Raw genomic sequence first — 27,730 nt, forward strand, 5'->3', positions numbered from 1 at the left:
CTGGTATTGATTCCATCCACATCAATCTAAAAATGGTAAACAAAATAATTATATCCTCTGTATAGCAGCCACATGGGCACATGCAGATAACAGATTACAGACAGAAGATGGCTCATTTAAATCAGACACTATGTGAAATTCTAGTTTTCTTAGTTGAACTACTATGTAGACATTTAAAGCTTCTGAAATCACGACATGCCTTATCCCTACGTACTTAACCAAAATCAGAAGCTGTCAGATCAGTACTTTTCCTACACAGTACAGCTCCACAGTTTGTCTATTTCTGAAACAACAGAAATACCTGCATTACTGGTTTTGACACTTTTACAGTTCTAAAATATGTTGGTTTAGCACAAAGAAAAGAAAATTTAAATGTTAAAATATCCCTCTCTCCTGTGTGAGACCAGCTGCTTTCACCATAGACTTCAACCTCTTTTCACAAGAAATCGTTGTGTTTATCCTGTAATTCTTATTAGTCTTTCCCTATTTTCCTGGCACCATGACAAACTATACCCTGCATTACTTTAACTTATCAAGGCCTAAAAAGTTTCCATCTCAGGCCTTGTTTTCTGCATCACTGGTGGAATCACACAGTTCAATCCCATATACACCAAAACCCCTGCCTGACAGCCTCCTCTTCCCAACTGCATTACTGCGACAGACACATCTGCATTTGGCACCTGTTAAGTTCTTTCACTACCAGGATCAATAGCAAATTTCTTTGGCTAAACACCGCATCTTCAAAACGCAGCTGTATTTACTCATTATTGCACAGGTAGCAAGCCTGTAGTACAAAAAACCAAAATCTATAATAAGCCAATACATAGTCTTATTTATGCTTAAGATGTCTATTGCCAATTACAGGACTTCTCTCAGATCAATTGTGTGTTTTCTAAAGGTAATACTACATAAAAAGGCTACTGCATTTTAACATGAGTCACCATAGTTCTTGAAATAGTGATACATAATATGATGTAAAAAATTACAGAATCTATACCTTAGATTTCCATAAAAGGAGATTTCTCTGCATTGCTCCCCTGCCTTGGTTGTATCTTTAATGAATTTCAGAACATTTAACTTGTGAAACTTTAAAGATCTCCCTAATCCCTTGTGGCATGGAGAATGACCTTCTACTTCTTTCTACATTCAGATGCGTAAAGAAAAGCAAATTTTTCATTTAGGACATATAAACGGTTAAGCCAAAAGAAAGGGAGCAAATACAAGGTCAAAACAATATGAGAAATTAAAACACCTTGTAGGGCAGAGCTTAAGACACTGACAGCTCTCTTGGCCAATGTTAAGGTTACCAACATCACACTCCTACAGAGAGGGAAATGAGAAGAATTTGCTAAATATAGCTATAAGTGGTTGGAAGGATGCCTATCCTTATTTGTGCATTCATCTGTTTAATTGTGGGCAATATAGTCCACTAGACAGCCTGAAGCAAGTGTGGATGTTCAATATTCTCTGAATTATACAACCTCAACTGGAAATTGGACTTAATTACACAGTTTACATCAGTATAAATGGAAACTTTGTATTTTGAAACTCCCCACAGCTATGTACCTCATTTATATTCTCAGGTTTTGGGGATCTACTAAATGCCTTCAAAACTGCACAGTTTTAAACAAGGATGATGAGAAAGCCCATGGAATTCTTGTGTTCATTGTACGACTGTGTCTTTCAAATCCAAATGTATACGAATACTCAAATATGCTGACATCAAAAATCAAGTTTTATGCTCAGAGCTTCTTTAAGTTTGGGAGTAGTCTATGGAAATTGACAGTTTATGTTAAACTGATCTGTAAGTGCATTTTTAAAATAGTTGCAATATTTTAAATTTACATGTCAATACATCTTACCAAATTAATCCATCTGTATTTGAAAATAAAGCTGTAATAATCCCACAAACCTGAAAGAAACAAGTCAAGAAAGTTTATACACCTGTAATCTAAGCTTTCGGAAGGATTCCTAAACCCTTGGTTTCAGTGACAATATCGTAAAGAAATATAATGGAATTAAACAGGCACTAGGTGCCTAATTCCCTTTAAGAATTTGGGCCTAAATCCCTAACAGATCACTGAAATCTCAGCCAAATCAATGTATTTATATATGTAACTGAGATTCTCTCATGTTCCTTTTATATATATAACAAGCTTCAGTTCTGTTTAACATTAGTTAAACAAGGTTCCTAAAAATCAGAGTTCCTAAAAATCATACTGTTTCTCTGCTTCTGAAACAGTGGAAAGCGGCTTGTGGGATCATAAATTAAATGAGGGGGTTGTTTCCTTGTCTAGATAGATGAGCATAGGTTGGGATTCAGAAACCCCACCATCAGCATAGCAAGTAGTCTGTAAAAGCTGAAGACTGTTTATCACCTGCAGGAACATAGCACAATGAAACATAGGAAAATAAAAGTGGGAACCTACAGAGGTTTCAAACTTATGGATTGTACAATTCAATAATCTCCCATCGTCACACCACATTAAAAACAGCACCTTACCCTGCAGCTCTAAAATACTGCTTCAGGAGAGGGAACACGGTTTTGACTTCCATTATACTCCAGCCTGCAGCAAGGAAGTGCCTTGGTCCTGAATCAGAACCCACAGGAATTTAGCAAGTGCTATTTCTGCTTGTAGCAAAATCTTCAATATATAATTTACATCTTGATATGTCATCATTTCCTGGTATTTAACTTAGTAACAGCTTCTCTAAAGTAGAGATTTTATTACATAAATTATGGAAGTAGCAGACTGGGTGTAGTGGAGACAGCATAAATTTCTGAATCAATAGAAAATATGTCCCCGGTAGTAGTTGTTATTCTATGCAGGTATGTTATTGATTACAGTCATAATGGTCTCACTTTAGCTGTCATCAATAACTCACTACTTGTATTGTCACACTGAATTAAAAAAGAACTAGTCTAAAAATATGAGGAGAAGCTATACTCGCATGGCATGACCCAACCTGTGGTACAAAGAAGCAAAACACTGCCAGTTTAAGTTTTTAAAGATTTGTGTTTGAGACTTCACCTGAAATTACATTGATAAAATGAATTCAAATGTGATCCTTATTCAGGACAAAAAAGCATGTGTCTCAAACATTCCGAAAAACTTTCACGTTTATGGATCCTGCATACACTAACAGTTTTCAATACCTTGGGACCATTAGACTACAGGTACTGTTATGTAAAACTGAATCAAAGTCTTATGAATGGTTATTGACATTCTACTGATGAACATGATTGAAGCTTCCTTGCATCAGATTATGAATTGAAGAAGGAATGTTAAATTATTTCAGCTTTTTAAATTCCTTCTTTAGGAAAATAGTCTCCATAAAATACCCATATTTGCTACTCAGCAGAGAGATGGTCATGAAGTGCCAATTAGAAGATTTGATTCAACCTCATAGACCAGATCAGCGTCCAGAGAAGTCTGTCTGTATCCACTGTTTTAATCCACAGCCAGAAGTAGCTGCCCTCTCTAAATCAGGCATCTAATCAACATACCTAAAGTTATTGTGGCTACCCCAACTTAAGTGATCTCACACCTGAGATTCTCCTTCCCCAAGCCAGTTGGCAGTTTATGAACCATATTTTAAGTCACACTGCAATCTGCATTCCTCTAGGCAATCCCTTCAAGCTTTACGACTTTGCATACTGTTAAAAAAGTTATAGTTTTCCCCTTTAAAATCTGCAAAAATTAGACTATCAAATTTCATTATATACATCCAGCTCTCATCAAGCTGTGAATCCAGTAGCCATGGACACTGTTCACAGTGAATCACAATACACTTTCCCACCAACAGGATAATCTAGTAAAAAGTCTGTGCCATCACTTCTATCACTAGTCTGAATAGCAGTTACCTAAAATTTTATCACTACATAACCCAAATCAAACAGAGAACATTTACTATAATAAGAAGGTCCCATGGACGTATTCTAACTCATGGGTAGAATTTCCACCACCAGTGCAGATGAAGAGGCAGTTAAATTACTGGAAATAGTAGGTCTAGTTTCACTGACTTTACATTGCAATGAATGTAGATCAGTTAATAAAAGACTTTTTCATACAGGAACAAGTTAGGACAACATTTTTCTGTACAAAAAAACCCCATGATCATTCCTTTTATGAGAGCAGAAATAAGAAGGGAAGGTTAGCTAAGCTTAGAGTAGAACAAAAGCATTTGTAATATACAAAGCCCAGCTCCTGTAAAACTACTGCTCAGCACCTCATCCAGTCAATATCACTGCACCTGTAAGAATTCCTACACAGATTACTTCATCAGGTAATTCCAACTATACCCAACCAGAATGAAGATTTTGGTACCAATCCCCTGAAAAGTCCACTCTCAAGGATAACAGTCCAAGGGAAGCACTGATGCCTAATTCTAGACTCCAAATTACTAGGTTCTGAAAGAAATAAGGAAAATAATAAATATTTTGAGTTTACTGTAACGACAAAATGTCAGAACTTACCCCAAACTGATTTACTCACTTCTTCCTTCTCACTTGCTTGCAATGTTCAAGCTGTAATTCAATATTGTATTTCAGAAGACAGAAAACACTTAAATGCTTCACAACTCTTAAATAAACCATAAACAGCTAAACAGTACCTGTTCTGGAGGACAAAGGCCTGTTGCTAAGACACTAGACTTCAAGTTTCCAATGGCTTATGACAGCAGTAACAAGGCAAACAAAATAAATAATAAAAATGAAATTGTCAAAGATACCTTGACAGCATCCTTTTAATTTTCAGGCAGCATTAGATGTCATGTAAGCACTGAAGCAGCAAAGAGGTGATACTGCATAGATAGCAAAATCTCAATTCCTCCCTGACCTACAAATCAAAAGCCAGTAGATTAGTGGTACACTGGTGTATATCTGCACAGTATCTCATGGAAACCCTATTGCAGCTTCTGAAACAAAATGCATGTGCTCTGAGATGCAGAAAAAGCATAACTATAAATAACATCAACTGAAGCATGCACAGAAGATTTTGACAACCCAGTCAAGGACCTTATGGAACAAAAATCCCAAATTGTCTAAGAAAGCCATCATATCTGAAGAGATGAAGCATACTGCATGTAGCTCAGGAACAGAAAGGTCTTCCCAGTGCAATATAAACTGGAGAGTGAGACAGAGGCACAACCCTGCCCATATGCTCTCAATGGATCTCAGTACCTTGTAATACTGCCAGCAGCAGCATCACCACTATGCAAGTGGTGGATGAGAACTACCTTCTTGGACCACTTAGTCTGGAATTTGGGATCTAAATATTACAATTTTACTCTTTCTAAATATACAGTCAAAATATATCTTTTACTACAGTCAAAAAACCACTCAACTTATGGTAATTAACATCAGTTGATTATATAGAGCATTAAGACTTGCAGAATCAAGTCTTTCACAGAGATGTTGATCTAGATGGAGCAAAATCCATGTAACTACAAAGCAAAACATATAAAAATGTATATATATATATATATATATATATACACATACAAAGGCAGTGTCCGTTTTTACAGAATTGGATAAAGTAACCTGTTAAAAAAAATGAAGCCTGTCACTTCAAGGGTATAATGCTGCCTTAGTTAAGAGCCACTATTTTCAGAAAGACACTTTCATTCCAACAATGGTAAGCTCCCAGTAATGACAACACTGTAAGAAAATATATGTTCTTTGTAGGAATGTATTTCTATGTAACTAGAGTAACTACATATGAGCTTCATTAACTAAATCAAGGCATTCTCTACAAAAGGTTAAAGTATTTCAAAATGTCACCCATATATACATTCCTACTGGGTATCTTCCACATTTTTTAATCCAGAAGATTAACTGATATTCCAAGGAAAGCATTTATTTTGGTGGGTCACCCTGAAACAGTGGCAATCAATGAGTTTTATCAGGACTCCAAATATTATTTTGTTTGATCACTGTAAATAAATTAATGAGTAATAGATGCTGTCCACTTCCTATTAAATGACTACCCATTTACAGACAACACACCAAATGCTGGTTGAAATTGTGAATGCGAGAGGGCTTTCAAAAGACTAGATTTTACTAAATTAAGCTATCTGTAATTAGAATGTTGACAAAACCAGTCACAATGGAGAAAAGGTAGACCTCTAGAACCTCAGCAGACTGCAGCAGAAGTAGCTTCGCAGTTTGTTTTGGATTGCCTGTGAAATTCAAGGGTAGGAGTGAAAAGGACAAACAGGGAACAAAATATTTGCACAGTAGTTTTTTGGAGTTGGCTTTGTTTTACACAAGTTAGCTGAAGGAAATAAAAGTCACTTTATTATCTAAGTTGATTGCTTCTTTTCTCAGATGTTCAGGTGGTTACCTGCCTTGCTTCAGCTCACAGGTAGACCACATCCTACCTGAAATTTAAGAAAATCTCCCTGTTTTTATTTTAATGCTTAAACCCATGAAACCTCTAATGCCCTTCTGTGAAGAAAATATATTTTGTCAAGTTACATGTATACTCTAAATGTCTTGCATTATGGAAAGACCTTTTTTCTACAAATAGGTGGATTTTAACCTTTAAAATCTCATTGCTAATTTCCAGAGACACACAGGAAGTCTGAATAAGGTAACTGCATGCAATACATGTGAAATTCCTTCCCTATTTATATTGGTGTAACCTAGGGTTGGCCTTTTCCTCCTTATTTTGTAAAGACAGACAAGAAATTGAAAAAATTGACCTAAGTGCTTTGAAGGTTAACTATGATGGCTATTAGGATGGCACCACACCTGACAGGATACTGTCATACTCTGGTTAAACTGGAAAGACACAAGCCAAATGTAAAATCACACTTAGCTGCTACAGCATCTGTTTACAATGTCTGTGTCAATGATTTATACTCACACAATAAAATATTAAGACCAACAAACTATAAACTTGGTAGCACAAGAATTCTAACAGGCTTTCCTTGCAGTGTATCAATTCTGACAGTACTCAAATCCACCAAAAGCACTGCAGATATAATGTTTTGCATTACATAAAATCAAGTATAAAAGCTTAGTTTTATATAACTGTAATATGCATACAGATGGTCTTCAGGACAAGATATCTAATCTAAACTACAGTTTGTACAAAATTTGAAGTAGAAGCAAAAGGCAGGAATTTTGCCATTTCTAGTACAGTGTCCTAACTCAAAATGGGAAACTCCCTCTATTAGTAGCTCTTGTTGGTTCTTCCAATATTAAAAACTTTCTAATACTGGAATCAACTGCAGAGATTTTGAATTTAATAGACAAAATTCAAAGAAGGGAATAATTTTTCATTTATTTTGGCCAAATAGTACATCAAAACTATGGCTATATAAATTGAAATTCAGTTATTTGACAGCAACTATGGCGTAATAATAAAATAAAAAAGTCCACTTTATAAAGATCACCAATGTCAAATAAAATGCAAACTGTGATCTCTGAACAATGCAGAAGGATGAACCACGCAGTCAAACTATTGTTCTTGCCTTCCAAATGCATTCCTTTAGCCAAGCAATGGAAGATAAACCCATTTGCCTAATGGAGCATATAATTTAAATATTTCAGACAAGAACTGACAGAGATGCTGCTTAAAATAAATTTAAGAATCATCCATCCAAATACCGTGCAGGATGAAGACCCCAGCATAGTTCACAAGTCATTTTTTCTATACAAACTCCAAACTCTACAGCCCCTACAGTTACTTTAGTCACCGTGCATACCCTGCATTACTTTATTACAAACAAACCTTTTCGTTTTTTTCCATAGGAGATTTAATACAAGGCTGCATATTTTCTCTTTTGCAGTGCCTTGCAACATTTCTAAAATCACTAAAATTTCAGATTTTACTGTTGCACCATGCAGTGCTACACAATTTTGTAAACAAAATATGTCTAAATTTATGGAGCCTTAAAGGACTACTGTATTCAGCAGATTGCAGTACCTTATCCACAGGAAGTTACAATCAGGCAATGTCAATATTCTGTCATTTAGAAGCAGGATTTTTTAACATAAAGCATTTCCATTAATCCAAATCAGGAGGGCTGTTTCCCGCCTCCCCCCGCAAAACTTATTTAGGGTTTAAGCTATTGGAACGATAACAGGTCTTCACTTGATAAAAAAACCCAACAACTTAGAGTTATTTTTTTTAACATGCTATGAATCACGTTTTGCATTGTGACCTACCTAAAGGCACAACAGTACAGCGTAACAAGCAAAGTGCGTGTTTTAAGAATTCCCCCTTTCACACACACGAACAAGTGCCTTCATGAAAAAAGGGAAAAAGCAAGAAAGACAGTCTTTACTATTTCATGTTCACTAGAAGTGAACATTTCAAAGAGTTTTTCAACTTCTACAATCGTCAGATTTTAACCGTGGACCTCAATACTGCAGGGAAAGCGAAAATTAAAAAATAACCCCTAACTCTGGCTTTTAAGTGCGTAATGGATGTCGCGTGTGTGAAAAAATAGGTAAATTTTGTTTGGTCTTTGCTACAAAGAGACTCATCTCCTATGCATGCCACAAATAACCTGAGCAATGACTTCCCTCCATGACACGAGCTGCCCATCATATTGCAGGATTATTACAATGTTGGTTTGTTTAGGGCTTGCTTGTGTGTGTGGCTTGCGTATGCAATTCAGGCATTCGCATACATCAACTCCTCGTTGCGCATCTCACAATAAACTGATGAACGCTGTTAAACCTGAACCAGCAACCTTTAGCAAACAAAGAAGTCTAGCACAGAATCGTGATGCAAAATCACCCCAAAACGTACTCCACCCAGCAAGAACCTCACAGAAAATAGCCCGGCAACCTCATTCATTCCCCCCCAACCCAGCGATCTGCTCACCATCTCCGTCTTTATTTCTCTGTCCTCAGCTTATTTTCCTTGCTGCTACTGGCTTCAAGGAGGTGGCGCACACAAAAAAAAAAAAAAAAAAAAAAAAAAAAAAAAGTTAAAAAAAAATAAAAAGGGGAAACCCCCCAACTCTTCAATAAACCGCTGGGCAGGCGCTGGGCAGCATGTCAGCCCTTGTCTTCCTCTCCCGCTGTCCGCAGCAGCCGCTGCCGCCGTGCCCGCCCCGCGGGTGCCCGTCCGTCCCCGCGCGCTCCCCGGGAGAGCGCCCGGGCTGCACCAGCTCCTCCCGCCCGCTCACCCACCGAGGCCGCCGAGTAGTCGGAGCCGGGCTGATTTTCCCCTCCCACCTCCACATTCCTATTTACAAAGGGTATCCAAGACCATCTTTATCCAACGGGGGGTGGGGGAGGAAGGAGGGGGAGGTGGAAATACTCATTAACCCTTTTCTTGCATATACCTTTTCTGCTGTGATTTTTGGAGCACACAGGGGAATTCCCCTTTTCTACAGAGCACATGGGCTCGTTACCATCGGGCCCACGGGGTCCCCGCTCCCGCACTCCGGCTTGGCCGCTGACGGTGCTCCTGAAGTAAAAAGGTCCAAGGGCACGGCTAGAAAACGCGTGCCCTCCCCTAACTACTGCTCGGAAAACAACCGGAGCGGCCCGCGGGGAAACGGGAGCGCACTGCCCGGCGAGCCCATGATGCCACCGCCCGCCCATCTCTCTATTTCTTTATTTATTTTTCCAAGCGGGGCACATTCCTCAACACTCGCACCTGGGGGCAGGAACGGGTGAGGCGTGAGGGGCCGCGCGCTGCGCGTCCGCGCGCCGCACGCGAACCGGCGCGCGCCTCCCGCGCCGCGAATTTTCCCATTGGGCGGCGCCGCCGCGATCGCGCCCGGCAACCGGAGCGCCATTGGCGCGGCCCCGCCTCCCCGCCGCGCGCTGCCGGCCGCGCCACGCGCCATTGGCCGGCCGGCCTGTCCGTCACACGCGGCGGCCCCGCCCCCGGCGGGCGGCGGGAGCGGCCGGAGGCGCGGCCGCAGCCGCGGGGCGGGAGAGCGGCGCGCCGGTGGTGTGCGCTCCGAGCGAGCGGCGGGACCGCCCGGTCACCGGGACGCGCCCCCGCCCCGCTGTGCGGCCGCAGGGTGCCTGCGCTCGGCAGCGAACGCCACCCGGCACAGCTCTTGGCCCGGGGCGGCGGGCCCAGCCGGTGGCTGAAATGCCGTGGCAGAGGCCCGTCAGGTGCAGGCAGCCCGGTAATGCTGGCACGCGATCGGCAGGGATTTGTCTGGCTTGACCTTCTCGCCGTTTGCAGTGGTCTGTGCACTGCTATCGTCGCCTCTCAGCTTAGCCTTCGGTAACCGGAATAGCTTGAGCTTCCTACGCCCCTATTTTATATCGTGGTTTAATTTATGTTCCTCCTTTTAATAATTTCCTGTGGTTTTCCTCCCTGCCTAACCGTGGGTGTCAGAAATGGTGCAGCAATGTCCCTGTGCTGTGGACAAAGACAGTGTCATTCTCCTGTTTCCCCTATACTGTATTTTACACAGTAAATGGCTAGAGTAGTCCATTTTACCACAGTGTTATCCTGAGAGGTCACACTGAAATAATAACAACTAAATTCTTTTTTGAGGTACTTTTTGCCATTCTAGCCCCTTCTCTGCGTTCTTCATTTCCAAATGCATTTCCTCACATTTTATGCTATTAAAAATGCAATTTACTGGACTGGGATGACTTATTGGGCACATCAGATGATTTTGTAGACAATTGTGACTTATCCACTCATTTATTAGGCTACAAAATTTACTAATAAATATCTTGCATCATCTAGACAATTGGTGGAGGTATTAAACTAGAGCTGGGCAAGAACCCATGTCTAGAAAATTGCCAGGGTCCCTGATGTCTCCTGCTTTTTGAGACCTCTCAGGGAAAAAATATTTAATCTATATAAAGTGTACTTTATGCATTCCAAATAATGTGCATTCCAGGACTCAAAGAACGAACTCTTTAAACAAATGTCAGGATTATTTCTCTTTTAGTCTTTGAAACCAACTCTGGACAATTCTACAAGCCTTTAATTAAGCTTCTGCTTGCATTTTAGTTTTCTCCGATAGAGGTTCTGCCCTGACAGTACCACTCTTTTAAAGTGGATACAGAAGCAGAGCCTGCTTTGGGATCAGTCTATTCAAGTTTGACTAACAATGGGAGCTATACACTGATCCCCTAGGACAGGGTCTAGAAGAGGCAACAATAACTAAGCTGGTTTTGGCAGAACAAAAGGTAGACACAAGAATAAAAGGAAGAGTCAAAATGGCCACCAAATCCATTATTCACAAATTCTTGCAGTGGACTCTTGTGCTGCCTCCTAAAAGGCTTTTTAAATTACTCTGAACTTATTCTTACTTCCCATAGTTATTAAAAATAGAAAAAAATCCAGTAAAAAACAGAATTGAATTTTAAGCCTATGGACACTTACTTCCTCCCATAGACGTGACTGCTGTTGAAGGTATGCAGATTACCATCTGTAGATTTTAAATGAGAATCGAGCACAGAAGCTAAACAATCTTTTGTTACAGTGATGAATCTATACTTTAAGGCTCAGAGTGCCAAAAAGAATAATACATTACATTTAATGTGCATGCATTTAACCAATTTCAATGTAACAGAGATTTGTATAATTTGTCTATTTAGTCACCAGATAACAGCTTTAAATAACAACTCTGTAGCTGAAAACATTAATACATTCTAGGTTTGTATGTCTCAAGGTAATAACTGCAATCTATTATTGTGTTTCAGAAGCAGTAGTACAAAGAATGATGATCATACACTCACCCAGTAATTTTCATCAGTAGATCTCAGGAGACCTTGCAAAGGTCAATGTGATCATCCCATTGTTGATGATGGAGAAGGAAAGCATTGAGGTGAACTTGCTCAATGTCATATGGTAGAGCAGTGCTAAACCTGACAATTGACTTCAGGTTTTCTGTATCCAGGATAAAAGGTTTTGCCTGACAAGCCACCTAACACATCTATATACCCCTGGGAATTCTTTTAATTACTGTTTCACATCTTGTGTGTATTGTGTTTATCAGTGTCAGAACCTGGAAGAACCCTCCAGGCTTTTATGGTGTTTCCTTACAGGCTTCACTATAAAACATTTTGTAATTTACAGGCTCCACTGAAACCCTCTATTGCCACCCATGAAAAAAAAAAAAAAAGTCATAAATAAAGTTTGAGATTTTGTTTGAAAAATGAAATAATAATATTTCAGTAGGACAAAAAGTGACACAGCTCCAATCCTAACCCAAATCTGCAGATCTAGGTAAAATTACTAAATGTTTGGTTATCAATTCTGATCATGCTGTGCCAATAACTGAAAGCAAATTTGATGTTGTCACTTGTGTTTTCCTCAATTCTCAGGAAATCTGTTCTGGCTGGAATTCATCCCATTGCAAGCTCAGGGCTCAGTGACTTTGGGGGCCTTCCTGGAAGCAGAGTCTCTGCTGCAGGTGGTCAGGGGAACACACAGGGCCTTGTTCTGAGGGGTCCGGAGCTGCATCCAAACCCTATGAGATTGTCAGCAGCCTGGGTCTGTTTGTCCTCAGAGCTATGAGCACTGTGAAGCTCAGATCAGGCATGTCATGTTTTTATTTTTCCATAGAATCAGCAAGGTGAGGAGAGACCTTAAAGATTATGAAGTCCAACCTCATTGACCACTGTAACCTCTATAAACCACTAAACCACATTACCAGACTTAAAGACCTCCAAGGATGGCAGCTCTGCCACCTCCCTGGGCAATCTGTTCCAACGCCTGACCACCCTAACAGTGAAAAACATTTTTCTACTACCCGAATTTCTCGTCTCAGCATGAAACCAGATAGGCTGGCAGCAGGCTGAGGCAGCCAAGACGCCGCTCAGGGGCTGGGAATGACTTCCCAATGCTCTGAGGGATGCCGGGCGGTGTCGCACCGGCCCCTCGCACACAGCCCAAGGAGGTGCCAGGGCACAGGGAAGGGGTCGGTGTCGGTGTCGGGTCCCGGGGCACAGGGAAGGGTGTCGGTGTCGGGTCCCGGGGCACAGGGAAGGGGTCGGTACCGGCAGTGCCGGCGGGAGGAGGAGCCGGCCCGGCCCCCGGAGGGGCGGCGCTGCTCGGCCCGGCCGCCCTCCGGAAGCGGTGCGGGGGACGGGCGGTGCGGCGGCCGTGGGTGAGTGAGGGAGGGCAGGGGGGGAGTGAGGGGCCGGGGTCACCGTGCCGGCAGGGCGGGCTCGGACACAGCCCGGGGCCGCCTCAGCTGCCACCATCCTCCAGGAGCTGTCGGGCTCCTGCTTTGTGGGCTGTGTGTGCCGTTCTGGCCGCCGCCGCAGCCCCGGCCCTCCCCGCCAAGGAAGGTGCTGCTCCTGAGCGCCATTTGCTTAAGGTTTTCATCCTAAATTTATCCAGCAGCACCTCGGGGGATATTTTCAGGTGTCAGTTCGCACCTGTTTTCCTTGGTTATGCGATGGCATTTCATTCCTGCGTGGATGGTGGCTGGTTGGTACTTGCGTCACATACAGGAGTAATTGTAAGTGTACAGGAGTAATAAAGGAATTTTTAAATTAAGTTTTAATATCTAGTGACCCTTTGAGGTCAAGAAATAGTCACAGTTAGACAGTGAAAACTGCTAATGTCTTTGGTGGTTCCTCCCTGAAGAAAACCTAAGAACTGTACAAGCTAAAAATTCAGCTTTTATCTAAGGAACAAGCCCTGCAAAAGACTCTTGAGTCTGGAGATCCGTCACTGATTGTGCTCTTAATTAACTCGGGCAAAGGCTGTTTTACTCAATTCTTGTAAATATTTCTGAAACATGGTGTGGTGAAAGGTTATGTTTACTGGCATTTGTTTCTCATGGGAGCTGTACGGTGGACTTAATTAAGTAAAATGCCAGACAGAAATCAAGCAACTAAAAATAAAATTAACCCGTTAAGTTTGGGAGTGCCGTTCACCTTACATGTTATTTTCTGTGTTTCTTAAGTGTTGTACTTTCACATTGCTGTCTCTTGCAGGGAGGACTGACTCTTCACCTTGGTAGGGTTACAAAGCCTGGGTTACTTACAAATGCTCTTCACAGGGAACAACCTGGAAGTCATCAAATTATGGATCCATCTATTCCACTTCATCTGTAGTTATTAGTATTGCTGCAGTGGAGCATGTGGTACACAAGGGAAATGCAAAAATGAAACAGTAAAATGCTTTAAAAATGCAGCCAGGAGACACTTTTCTCTGAGGGAGAAAAATAGATTACTTTTAAGAACTGATCAAGCATGTCTTATTTTTGATGATTTTAAAGTTCGCTATTAAAAACCTCATTTCAGTAGTGCAAGAAAATATATCAACTTTTATGGCACTTCTATGGGCATTTGAGGACTGTTGGGCTCAGTTTCATTTGGATATACTCAAAAGAGACAGTAAAATAGTTCTGTACTCTGCTGAACACAAGTTATTGTTGTAGTACATAGAACTAGCAGATTCCAGTGAATAATGTTTTATAGCTGTGTTTTAGACTGCACCTAAACAATAGTTTTGGATGAGTTGAGAAGCAGTTGAGATCACTGTTGTAACTGACAGATGTTATTTATGATGCTTCATTTGTGAATATGAAATACATAACAAATGGCTTCCTTTTTCAAAGCCTGCTACTGAGAATTCTTAAGGGTAAAATAGTTTTATGCCAAATTGTGAACTGATTGCTTCTAATCAACCAAATCATGGTAGAACCCTATGAAAGAACATACACAATCTATCATGTTTGGGTCTTCTGAAAGTCCCTCTAAAGGCTACCTTATGCTGGCGTGTATCCACTCAGACTTTTAACAGATCCTTCAAATGAGCAAAACAACACACTGTGCTGTCTAACAGAGTACTGTGGCACAGAACAAGAATGTTAGCTGCTTTAATGTCATTTCCAAATTAGCGGTGCCATTTGGAGCAGAACGCTTAATTACAGGATGTTTGTGGTTCTTGTCAAGCTGGTTTGTGTGTATTAGGCATAAGTTGGACAGCAAACTAGAAACATTACAGAAATAGGAGATTGTTGCTATCATGTAATCCTTGGTAACTGTTGTCTTGTTGACTAGGAATAAGCAAACTAGAGTTTATAAAAGCTCATTATCCAGAGAGCAGTCTTCACTGTCTCCATCCTAGAGCACAGGATTTCTTTCCACTTCCTGCAGACCTTGCCATGTTGCATAGTGTGGATATTCTGGCTTGTACTCTCCTCAAAAAGAAAATCAGAAAGCAAGTGTTGTACCACAACTTAGCCTTTTCTATTTGAGCTCTTTAAACTATGGCACCTTCTGAATCTCTAAGGATGGTTCTGAAGACACATTTTCTGCAGAAATGGAGTTTGAAAATCAGCTTTTGATCTAGCTTTGGACTTGCTGTAGGATCAAGTTGCAAGTGGAAGTCAGTGCTGGCCTAATCTTTTTCACCTTCTCCTTTCCTTGGTCTGTGGGGACTCAGCTGAGTGAGGAGGAGGCTGAGTTGAGCACATGTGCTTTGCAGCTCCAGCTCTGCAATGTGCTCCTCTCATCCCTGTGGTTGCAGCAGCAGCTTTTGTGTGAGTATGGGCTCGAGAGAATTGCACCTGTATAAAGACTTTTTGATTGAATGTTTATGTACTTACAGTATCTATGACAGCCCTTCAGTTTTTTTCTCTTAGTGTTTTGTTAATTATCGTAAATTTCAGAATATCCATATTTAAGTCTGACTTACAGTATGCTTCTATTTAAGAATTTAAGGGTAATATCTGTTTTATCTGCCTTAAACACTTCTGTCTTTAAAAAAAAAAAAAAAGAAGGACTGTTTATATAGGACCTATAAACATTTAGCTTGTCTCAAGGCTGGCAGGTGGAGCCTGAGATAAAAAATGCGAGTTTGATATTTGGGGTTAATAAAAACATAAATGTAAGTTAAAGAACTGTAATAACATCAAGCAAGGTTGATGGAATCACAAAAGGCATTCTGTCAAAGCAGTAGTACCTAATAATAATGACTGGGGATTCTAGAAAGGTACTGAAGTGTTCAAAATATCTGTCTTTCTAGATACCTGTGATGAGTATTGCAAACTTATTTTGCAGCTGTTCTCTGACTGGCAGGTTTTGTTTAATCTTTATGCTGGCCGGTAACTTTGCATGAACAGCTGGACCTGCTTGATTATTTGAAGGGAACCCATTAAATCAGCTAATGGAGCCTGAAACCGGTTTATTAAAATAGTGGTCTTATGAGTGATTAATTGCAAACAGTTTTCTATCAAGTAATCCGTTTAATTATCTGGCAAGGCACTTAGCAGCCATATCTCCATAGTCAGCAAGAGTACTCGGTGACAGTTGTCATTAAAATTATATTTTATATCCCTGCTTCCACCAAGTGAGCTTCTTTACCCTTTGCCAAAAAAAAGAGAATGTTTTTAGGATTCCCTGCCATACTCACAGTAGTGATGTAGATGGGAACCTCTAAACCCATAGATTTGAAGGTGATCTCTTCTGAGCTGTGAGTGTTGTTTCTGAAATAGTCTGTGTGTAGAAGATCCAAGTCTTCCAGTACTGGCAGTTCAAGTCCAGTACGATTGCGGTCTACTGAAAATTCAGCAATAAAGTCTGAGAAGGGGCATACCACCTTCTCAAAAGTGGTTAGATTTTCTCTATGAAGCTGGCTATGGGTCTTTTTAAAGACCTGGCTAGTCAATCAGTTATCCAAAATTCAAGACTTAATTTTATGATGAATTTCTAAGGCAGTTAGTTTGGGATTGACTTGATAAAGGCAAAGAAAGCCAACAGTGTGTTATTGTGGAACCCATTAAACACAAAATAATAACTGCTATTCCTGCTCTTAGCTCACAGATTATGAGTCAACTTGGGAGGGAAATTCCTTTTGTCAGCGAGCAGAATTTAAAATACTTTGAGGTATATTTATATATATACAGACACACACATGCTCCTGTGCACTAATTTTCTTGTCAAGCATGTCAGAAGTGTTGCACCTCTTTTTGAGTTATTTCATGTCCTGCAGCAGAAGAGTCCCTTTGCAGGCTATTGGGTTGCAAGACTGAACTTGTGCTATGACAACAACAGCAGGCTGGCTGTAGTGCTGAACTGTGACTTAAGAGGAGCCAGCAGCTAGAGGCAAGCTGTTAATTTGAGAAAAAGTCTGCATAAATGCTGCACTTGCAGCTCTGTTTTTGGTAATGTGAATGTAGTCAAGATGATCCATTTCCTGGTGTCTCTTATGACAAATAATGTAGCAATTAAAGAGCAAGAGAGATGCTTTCTACATGTCTTGAAAGTACAGTTAAAAATCCTGCTTTTTGTACAGAAGTTTTTTCAGTCGTTGGGTTGCTCAGAGGGCCTTAGAGTTGTGGTGTTGAATTCTGCCTCCTTGACTTACCTTGAAACTCCTTGCATGGCAAAAGCTCTCAGTAAAAATAAAAAATTGTTGTGTGTGGCATCATTGGGTGGTGGCATTCTGATAATTGTTTGAGCAGCCGCAAAAGGCAAAGATCAGACTGCAGTTTTATTACCAGAAAAATGTTAATTGGACAACACGAAACATTTGAAAGCTGTTTTCTTGGTTTGAAATGGAAAGCCCATTTGTCATTCCATCTGCATGGCCAGAATTTTACATATAGCACAAGTGCTGGAAACTCCTCACCAAAATGTAAACTCTGGACACAAAATGTCCATCGTATTTCTTTTTTACCAGACCTTTTACGCAGTGCAAACAATAATAATTTATCCTGGACATTCCTAAGTTAAACTTTATTTGCAGGTCTGTGAGTGTCTTTAATGAGTTTTTTTCTGTCTCCTGCAACAGTTTGAGTCTTATTTTCCCTTTTATTCTAAAAGAAGCATTTTGCCTTCCTTAAGGCGGAGGGGGGGGGGAGTAAAGGTGCTTTTTGGTAATGAGCAGAAAATTACATAAGAGTGTTTTTTCCATGTATTGCTAGCACTCTAGACTTTATCAATATTTTCTTGATGCAGGTTTTTTCCCTAAAAATCTCAACTAGCCAGGCATAACTTTGAAAGAACTACTGTAAGAATTTGGTTAGTATATCAGTCTTTAGAACTCTTCTGTTTGGGAAGTTGTATTTTATTTATGTATTTGTATTGTGAGCTATTAGTCAGTACATTGCGATCCTTATGCTCCAGCACAGCAGCAAGTTTCTCTTTTTATAATTTGCAGTGTAATGGATAATCTTTATTACCGTTTTAGGCTATTACAGAATGAACTTGCATTGAGCCTTTGTGGAAAAAACAAGATTTAAACATCATTTCTTCAATGTGCATCCTTCTATTCAAATTTGACCCACGGCCAGTTTCAAAAAATGCGTACAGGTAAGATGGTTGTAGTTAAAACAGACTTGCTTCTGTAATATTTTACACATTTTCTTGTTGTAGCCAGTGTGTGAATTGCAAACTCAAATCAGTATTGTGTGTTCAGTTGTGTTTTTGTAGTGTTTAACTTCATGGCTTTCCCCATTGGGGGAGTTACTGTAGCCTTTTTAGAATCCTTTGGTTTTAGACTGTTATCAGAAGTTTTGGGCTTTGTAATCATGGACCTTTTGCTGGTGATCTCTCATGCTGTGCAAGTCCTTTAAATATTGTAATCCAGTGTTTGGAAGTCCTGCCTTCTACTTCATTATTTAAACTAAGGGGAATCCTGTTTGTTGGGCATCACACTTGTAGCTGTCCCCTGCTTTCAGTGTGGTAGATACATTTAAGGCTTCCAGTTTGCAACCAAGGAACTTCTAATAGGTGTCCTAGTCTTTCCCCTCCCCAAAATCTGCTTGCAATTAAAACTGTAGGCAATAAACTAAGTCATGTGTATGAAGTGTTTAGCCAAAAATGAAAGAAAAAATAAGCTTGCAGGCTTCTAGGTCAGTTTATAAGGATGTCTCGATGTCATACAATGAGTTTCCAAAGTATTAAACATCCTGTAATAATTTTTTTTCTCATTGTAACCTGTCCTTTCAAAATTTCATATCCAACATCAGTATCTTTGAGTACACTGAGTATGTAATAAAAAGACAGCAAGCAGTCCTAGGCTGTAAACAGACTAGGAAGGTTTATTGCTGTGTTTATATAGACTCTATAGGTTCCATATTACCTTGTAGGGTACAAGTATTGGTATTCATCCAGAAACCATCAGTCAGTCTGCTCAGTAAATCGTTGTGCCTTTCACTGACTTGTTTTCTTGTCCTCTTCTATTAAGAAGCAGATGCCATTCTATAGAAAGAGAGGAAATGAGAATGGAAATCTCAATTGTCCAGAGTGCATTCCTCTCTGCATCTGGAGCCTGACTAAAAAGGGATTTTGTTTATGATGTGACTGGTGCTGAATTAATATATCCGTTTATTTGGTCTGACTTTCTTTGTGTTAGTAGTTAGCAAAAGACAGATTCATCAATTTGATGCCTCTTGGGAAAATCCTTTGGATGTAAACTGCAGTTGCTTGCCAAGTGAACTTTCTGCTATGATCAATATTTTAAAGTAGAACTTAGAGTAGTTTGCTTGCTATGAAAAATTGCATTAAGATTGAAATTATTAATTTATATCAGAAAACAACTTGCTGTCAGTGTCAGAATAGGACAGTGCCTTTGAGATGTTTGGCTCAAATTCAGGAGTATTTAATTGTATTTAACTTTTTCTATATATTTTGTTAAGCAGTGCCTTGCTCTACACCTGAGATAAATCACTCTGAGCTATCTGTTAGGGTGATAAATGTCAGGCCACAGTGTTCTTGGTGTCAGATTTTAACAACAGATACATAGCTTTAGTCCTTTTTTCCCCTTAACACCAGCCCCCTTAATTCCAAGCAGTGTTATAGCCATTGGACCAAGTGAGACATCTCTCTAGAAGTTCTTGCTAAGGGTGATTTTTCTTGACAGTTCAAGCATCACTGCACTGTAGCTCTAGTTATTTCATGGTGAGGTCTTGGAACAGTTTTCCCAACCAAAAGAGGATTCCTGTACCTGCAGACACTAATTTCTGTGTCCATCACAAAGCAGGCAATTAAACTTTATGTACTGTTCTCTGCTTTGCATTTCTAACTGAAAGAAAGGGTCAGTAATAGGCATTAAAAGTTGAAAAGACAAACAGCTTGTCATTGAGTTTACTGGCTAGGAGAAAATGGCCAAGCTAAAACATGTTCTCTGTAACACTTGGGAGAATTTTCCATCCAGGTAGACTCTGGCTTCTAGACCAATATATTGGTCAATTTTCTTGAGCACCTAATAAGCAAAGAGCTCACCCTTGTGACACACTAACAAATCCATCTGCCTGTACGTTTGCAACTGGTTCTGTTTTCCCTCCTGGGGCCTGTTTGTGGTAAAGTTTAGTGCAGTGTAACAAGCACTTTACTGTAGTCCATTATTATTGTCAGAGGTAATATGCTGCCTTTACATCTTTCTGAATAGTACTGTGTGCATCTTACAAATAAATTAATGTTTCAAGCTTCAAAGCTATAATCACAGGCTCTTTTCTGGAGCTGAATTGCTTTGTAGGAAATCACTTTAATGGAATGATTTCTCATGTTTTCATTTCTCTCAATATTAAAATAAATCTTAATATGTAAATCCTAATACAGTTGAATTATTTCAGCTATAAAAATAGCTGAATAGGCTTTTGCAATTTATTAGAAGTTGAGGGTCACTTAATATTGCTCCTTTTCACTATAATTATGTTTCATAAATGACAAAATACAGATGTTTTTATTATTATGCTTTTATATACTAGTCTTGTGCTAAATGTAGAGGTTGCATTAAACTTGAGATGGGGAATATTCAATCACACAAAAAAGACTTTGCTTATTTTTAGTATTTAGGTCCTATAAACAAATAGTAACGATGGCATTTCCTGTAATAGAAACAATGTAGTTTCATGTCAAGAATTATTGAAGGCAAAGTATAATTGGAGCTTCAGGAGATGAGAAGTTCATTTCAGGCAAACTATTTTCTAACAGTGGAGATACTCCTTTAAACAAAAATCTGTGCAAGGAGGCTGCATCCTGTTAATGGAACATGTTGAAGTAAGATGACAGAAATATAGTAAACCAGTAGAAAGCCTATAGCTCAAAGACTAGAATCAGCTAGAAGATGAGAAATTATGTAAGTTTGAAAGGATCAATATTATATCTGCATTGGAAAGATAAAAATATACATACGGTTTGCTTTCCAACAGATGTTTTCTGTGTTGGGCAAAATACTAAGCACTTACAGAAAGAATGCCATTGAATTGTCAGGTTTTTCTGGTTTCTGTATGCTTGATTATGATTCTTTTTCTGTAGTATTTCTAAAGTGTAACTTGTACCATGCAGTCCTCTTTTAAAATACTGTATTAGGGAAGAGATGAATTTGCAGGAAAGTTCAGAAACCTGTTGAAAAAGTAAGTACATCTGAATTCCAGACAAGGTAATGAGATGTCATTGGAATTGATTCTTGTGTGTTGTGGCTAAAAATTAGAATTAAAATTGTATGGTCTGTCTTCAGTTTCCAGTAGCAAACTTGTCTTCTGCTGTGCAGCTGTAATTGAGATGCAGCTGGTAGGAGGAACTGACAGTGAAGAAGATAACTGAGGTTATGGAAAACTAGTTAAGAAAATCTGCAGGTTTTTGAAAGAGAGCATTTCATTAAAATTAAATGAAGCAACATAACTGGAGAGAAGGGGGAGCATTCACTGTCAGTTGAAATAAAGGCAAGTCATGTTATGGGTACTGATGAGCAGGACTTTGGGAGCTGCACTGGAGCTGTGCAGCTCTGTCTGCAGTCACCTGCTGCCCTGAGCCTCCACACAGGGCTTGCTTGGGGTCACTGTTGTCTTTTGCCTTTACTTGCATCAGGCAAATCCATTACCTGCTCCTCAGGTGAGGATATTCTACCAATGAAAAACACTTAAAAAATAATTTCAAAATAATAATAATTTTCTTTAATTAAGCTGTAAATTTGTGCTGAGGAATCTTAAGGTTGCTTATGCGAACTTAATTCAGTGTCTTCTATTGTAAGAATTACTTTTTGGAAACACCAGTTGCCTCATTCACTCACCAAGATGGACTTGCTGAGTGTCTCAGGACAGTGAGAGAGAAGGCTGCTGTCAGATGTCAGTTGAACTTTACACTGAGTGATAAAGGTGAGATGGGAGATAAAGTATAGTTTCATGCTTGAAATTACTTAATGCTCTGGAAAAAATTGGATTCTGCTCCTGCCTCTACTGTGAAGTTCCAATTTGTAAGTAATAGTGTCTTTTTTCCTCTTGTGTTCTACAGGCTTATTCTAGCAGCTAATAGGGATGAATTTTACCACAGACCATCCAAATCGGCCGAGTTTTGGGACAGCAGCAATGAGATCCTTAGTGGTATGTACGTCTTGCTGTTTTGAGTGGTTTTTTATATGATTTATATGGGAATCATGGCCTGTTTTTTTTTCGTTATTAGAGTGGTGGTGTTGCCTTTCTAATAAGAATTTTTCTTGTTCCTTATACATCTAAGGAAAACATGTTGTAAGTTTGTAACATTTTTTAATTTTAATGTATTTAATAACCTAACTCTTATGTATTCCATTAGGTCTGGATATGGAGGAGGGAAAAGAAGGAGGGACATGGCTGGGAATCAGTAAGAAAGGCAAGATGGCAGCCCTGACAAACTATATGCAGCCAAAGATTGATAAAAATGCAAAAGGAAGAGGTATGGAGGAGTTGAAATAAAAAACAAAAAAGGAAATGGACAAACAAGCCCTGATGTTCCAGTAAAATAGTGATGATTACAATATTAATTTTCTTAACACAGCTTTATGGACAAAAAGAATGTTTATGTGCTATAAACAAAATTTTTTAACTGATGAGTTTGAGTACATATGTGAGGAACTTGACTTGGATAATGATTTCTTGATCAAGCAGGCATAAGTAAAACAAGATGTGATGCCTAGAGCCTGAAGTCACATCCATACAAGCTATGCAGCAGAACCATCTCCTCTGGAAAGTACTTCTACTTAACAGGCAGAAAAATTAGCCAAGCACTGAGCTAGTTTTAGCTCAATGTAGACAGTAGACTTCTTAAAGTGTATATTCATATTCAAACACCTTTGTCAGGGAATGCAACTTGGATTATGCTGGAGGTAGCCTAAAAGATTCTTCTTCCCCACTGATAAGTCAGAGGAGGAGAAATAATAGAAAAGACCCTTTTTCAAAGAGGATGCTCAAAACAGCACATCTGTGGGGTTTTTAAAAGTAAAAATAGATGTGTTTGTAACTGTCATATGGTACTGGATTGGGAATATATTGCAGTGACAAAACATTTTATACAGAGAAACAAGTGAACCATGCCATTTGTATTTAATTTTAGGGTCATATATCAGGGAAGTGAAGCAAGACAAGAAAGAATTTGTAAGGTGGGGGGGGAGGAAAGATGCATCCAGTCCAGAATAGTTTGTAAGTGTGAATTCTTAGAATTTTTGACCAAGAGCTTTTGACTGAGTTCTTCAGAGTAAAAGTCAGGCTCTTAATGTGAACAGTGATGTAAGACTTATAAAGGATGGTTTATTATTTGGGTTGATTTTGTGGTTTGGGGTTTTCTTCCACTGTTACAGTCTGTTGACAACAGGAATCTTTATCTTTCTGTTTATTTTACCAGGCCTGTCAGAATAGTGAGCACACACATACAAGTTGCTCTATGTACTTCTCTTTCTTAGGTGCTCTTGTAACAAACTTCTTGACTGCAGATCTGGACAGCTACTCTTACTTGAAGAAAGTTTCAGTAGAGGGACATCTTTACAATGGATTTAATTTATTAGCAGCTGACTTGAAGTAAGTCTATAAAATATCACAGTTCAAATGTCAGAGGGAGAAAGGTAATAACAGTCATGTACATACAAGTCATAGCACCGAAGTGTAACAATACAAAGCCTGGTACAAAGTAAAGTTAGAGCTTATGTTTTTTGCTAATTGGCATGCAAGGCCCTAATTTTATTGTAGTCTTCCTTTCCTTTGTTATTGTTTATCTTTCAAACACTGGAGGGCTATCTTGTATTCTAACCATTGGTTCCCACTAAACTTCTTGCAACTCCCTGATAGGCTGTAGCCAGTCTTTACCCTGGGGGCTCTGGGGTTTGTGTTTTGAGAAGACAAAACCTTGGCTCATAATTTCTCAGACACCTTTTTTCTCTGAGAGCTGACATGCTGCAGCAGGATTAGAACAGCTGAAAGCTTTCAAGTTATTATTCTCATCAGAGTGTCTGTGTCATTAATCTTTCGCGAAACATTAAAAATCAGCACAAGACAAAAAAACATTAAGTTAAAGTTTCTGTAGCCGAAAAAGGATGTTGGATACTTGATTATAATCAGTGTGATTGGCACAATCCTTTCTACTGCTTGTGCATGTGTCTATGCACAAGTACATCTCCTACTTTGCCTTTGCATTCTGCCTGATGGAGAAGAATGGAAATCCAGGGCTAAGGCATCTCCAGGCCCTGTGTCAGTTCCCAGTTGGATGCACACTGCATGACTGGGAGCACATCTAAACTGCCAGGAGCACGCTGCTGCTTTGGCACACTTGGTGCAGTAGCATTAATTTTATTAGACAACCTGATGGTGCAGGGCCTTCTCCCACTCAGCTTTTCTGCATGCTTCCGGGAATACGCTTAAAGCAGAAGGCCAGAGTGTTTACTGTTTTCAGTGGAAGTAATTTCTAGCACCCTCTCACTAACTGCCCTTGTATTTACATTTTTCACTTTCTGTACTAGACCACCTTCAGCTGATGGCTTAGACTTACCAGTCAATTTTGTGAAGATACATGAATGTATTTCTGCTTGGTGTGCCTGCTTAGAAATAAACATACAGGTTATGTTTCCAGAAATTCAGTTCAGAAGATGGCCAGGCAGTTGGAGGGTTTGATGCTTTTTGGTCTTTTTACTGTCTACTTTATGAAGTTCATCATCTCACTAGAGACTTCCCAAAATTTTTCAGTTGCCTAAATTAATTTTTATCATGGTCAGAGAATTTGACTTTTTGAGCTTTCTGCTGTATGTTGCTGCCTGGCTAGATTGCATCAATTGGAAGCCTATCTTTTACTAAAAAGGCAATAGAAGAAATAGATATTTTCAAGCAAGCATCATACTCAAGGTGCGACCTAGCAAGCATTAAGTTTGAGTTTCTTCCTATTAATGTAGGAAAAGAGAATAGTCATACTTGTTGCCAGTATGATGATATCAAAGTAGGCTTGATTGATTTTAAGGCAGTCATTCCTGTGTTGGGTTTGTTTGTTTATTCCTTCATGCTGGGCTGATAGAGAGTTGTATGCTCAATTGAATAGTCTTTCAGTGGTGATACAGGTCATAATTCCTTGTTGAGTATCACGCTGAAAGCTGTGTGTGTTGATTAACTTCTCCATTTTGACATGTCCTTAGCCTTGGATACTCTGATGAAATGAAATTCTTGGCAAGCTAATGATGCAGAGCAATTTCAATAATATTTATAAACTTGTCATTTTAGGAAATTAGAATTACTCCAAAGAGAAATGTGGTATATGAAAGGGAGCTACTTCTCCATGTAAATAGAAATGTTATTGCAGTTGATGCTATTTTGTTGGGCCATGTTAGTGTTCAAAACAAAGATTGAGGACTGTCCTTAATGTGTTCTTCCATTGTGTAACAAGTAGTGATTGGTTGTGTTAGAGTGTGTGAAATGGAGGGGAAACTCAGATTGAAAGTGTAAATGAAGCCACTGGTGAAAAGGTGTGTACCTGAGCACATGTTTCTGCTGAGTGCAAGCAGTGTATTTAGAGAGGTTTACAGTGTTTGAATCTTGAGGTACACATTTCAGAAAAAGACATTTTGTCTTCTCTCGATATAACTATGATGACAATATGCTAGATGAGAGGTGCAGTAATACAAGCAGGGGAGCTGGAAAAACTATACAGGTTGTAAAATCTCATTGTTTATTTCCACAGCTTGGTGTGACTCTTATTTTTAATATGCATGGGTTTTGACACTTTCAGTGTAATAATCTCTTTACTCTCTGGCATCTCTTTATATCAATTTAAACACTATTGATTTGTTGTTTTAAGAAAATTACTTAGTACTTTTATTTTTCTGATTTTTCATTTTATCATCTTGGGTGTACCTGCTAAGTATGAGAGTCATGAATATTTATTCAGTTACACTAAACATACTTTTATGTTGAGTTATATATATTAATAAAACCGTGTCTGTTTGGAATCTTGTGCAGCTGCAAAATTGGCTTCCAGGAAGGTAGTGTTGCCACTCCTCTCATTTTGACTATCTGTACATCTGATTAGAAAGGAGCAAGGTTATCAGAGACTGGACTGTTCTGTAAAGTAAATACCTGGTCAATATTCAAAGGGGTTTTCCTTCTTTCTCCATTTGTGGTAATACCTGAAGGCAGTGAGCTGCTTTTGTTGATGATCATTTTGTTGATGATCATCATTTCTGTCCTGGGGAAAACTGTGTTCTACAAATCTACAGCTACACCTACTTAGGTTTTCATTAGTACCTCAAATTTGTGTCAGGGCTGTTGTGGCAGCATCTCACTTGTGTTCCTTACTGCCAAGGGTGTAATACAGACTGCCCTGAAAGACAAATTGGCAGCTTCTTGTCACCCACCCAGCAAGTGTAGTCTCTTGACAGGCTGTCACTTAGAACCCATATAGTTTATGTGCAAAAAGATCCCTGTGTAACAGGAGTGAATCACTTTCTCCATGATGAATAGATAAATTGTGCCTTACAAACAAGTCAGCTGGAGGGGACTACAGAAACTTGCCTTTTGGGTGAGCTTGTCTGCTCTCCCCTGTCACAGCCAGTTTTCAATCCCTACAGGGAAAATGTACTAAACTATACCATCACCTACAGGCTCTCATTCAGCATGGTTACCATGACCTGGCTGGAAGGATTTGATTGCTCTCCAGAGGTTGGATTTAGGTGCCTTTTCAAAGTGAGATAGGGTCAGATTGCTGATATGAAAAGAACATAGATGGTCAAGTCCCTGGGATTGCTCTGTAAGCTCATTTCTTTTTCTTCTCATGCACTGTCCTAATTCAGTATCACCTATTGCAGAGTATACCTGTCTTGCTTCTTGTGGCTCCCTTGTGAAAATGAGGTATTTCTGCATAGATTTTTAGTCACTCCCAATTGATGGATGGACAGTCCAATGTCAAAAGAAAGAAAAATGCTTCTGAAAATCTTTTTTATCTCTTTCCTCTGCTGTCAGCTTCTGCCTGACCCAAAATATTAGGACAATGCCAAGGGAATGTTTAAACACTAACAACAAAATCAGAGTCTCTTGTAAGGCAGACTTTGCTGTGAGTATCCAGCAGAATTCTTTTCATTTTTTTTTTTTTTGATGGTAGGTGGTACATGTTTGGGCTTTATAGTTGGTGGTGTTTGCTTGTTTATTTTTAGCTTCAGAACAGAAAGAGTTACCTGATTAGCTCATGAACACTGAAGAAAAGAAAATTAATCTGTGAACCATACTACTTATTGGAAACTACTGTAAAGCATTTCAGTGTTGCTGCCAGTTTCATCTTTTGTTCTTGCACAAAAAATACATGCACAGATCATTCTTAAAACAATCCAATGTCCTTGTCTGTTGCAGAGTAGAGCTCAGTGCTCAGGGGAGTGATCACTTGGTGATAACAATTCTCTGCAGTTTTACTGCCTCACTGCTGTTTTCCTTTTTCTTTCATTCTGAGTTTTTGTTGGACATGACTTGGAGCCACCTTGAAGTTGAATCAGGGCAGGAGTGCAGAAGGACATTGCTGATGTTTCATCAGCATTAAGAAGTGATTATGGCAAACTCTGTATGACTTCCATGTTGCTGTGAAGCTTCTATTACTACTGAGATT

At 39.4% G+C, this 27,730-nt stretch overlaps 2 protein-coding genes across 35 annotated transcripts in view; one reads left to right on the plus strand and one right to left on the minus strand.

Moving 5' to 3' along the window:
- ARVCF (ARVCF delta catenin family member) overlaps positions 1-9,650 on the minus strand; it is a 245,958-nt gene extending 236,308 nt beyond the window's left edge. For 6 of the 31 annotated variants that reach the window (XM_030285460.4, XM_072936295.1, XM_030285456.4 and 3 more), the window contains exon 1: positions 8,841-8,987. The gene's annotated coding sequence lies outside the window, so the exon portion shown is untranslated. Of the gene's footprint in view, positions 1-4,477; positions 4,529-4,731; positions 4,839-8,840; positions 8,988-9,151; positions 9,219-9,306 lie in introns of those variants that run through there. The other 25 variants (XM_072936302.1, XM_072936299.1, XM_072936298.1 and 22 more) reach the window with 15 other exon arrangements.
- A 316-nt stretch (positions 9,651-9,966) lies between these two features.
- TANGO2 (transport and golgi organization 2 homolog) overlaps positions 9,967-27,730 on the plus strand; it is a 28,473-nt gene continuing 10,709 nt past the window's right edge. The window contains exons 1-5 of one of the 4 annotated variants that reach the window (XM_041719305.2): positions 9,967-10,208; positions 18,099-18,220; positions 22,145-22,233; positions 22,442-22,561; positions 23,565-23,679. In XM_041719305.2, coding sequence (XP_041575239.1) covers positions 18,165-18,220; positions 22,145-22,233; positions 22,442-22,561; positions 23,565-23,679 — 380 coding nt within the window. In that variant the 5' untranslated portion in view covers positions 9,967-10,208; positions 18,099-18,164. Of the gene's footprint in view, positions 10,209-12,925; positions 13,057-13,292; positions 13,414-18,098; positions 18,221-22,037; positions 22,234-22,441; positions 22,562-23,564; positions 23,680-27,730 lie in introns of those variants that run through there. The other 3 variants (XM_030285419.4, XM_030285420.4, XM_030285418.4) reach the window with 3 other exon arrangements.

This window comes from Taeniopygia guttata, chromosome 15 (assembly GCF_048771995.1).
Source record: "Taeniopygia guttata chromosome 15, bTaeGut7.mat, whole genome shotgun sequence".
Taxonomy (NCBI): domain Eukaryota; kingdom Metazoa; phylum Chordata; class Aves; order Passeriformes; family Estrildidae; genus Taeniopygia; species Taeniopygia guttata.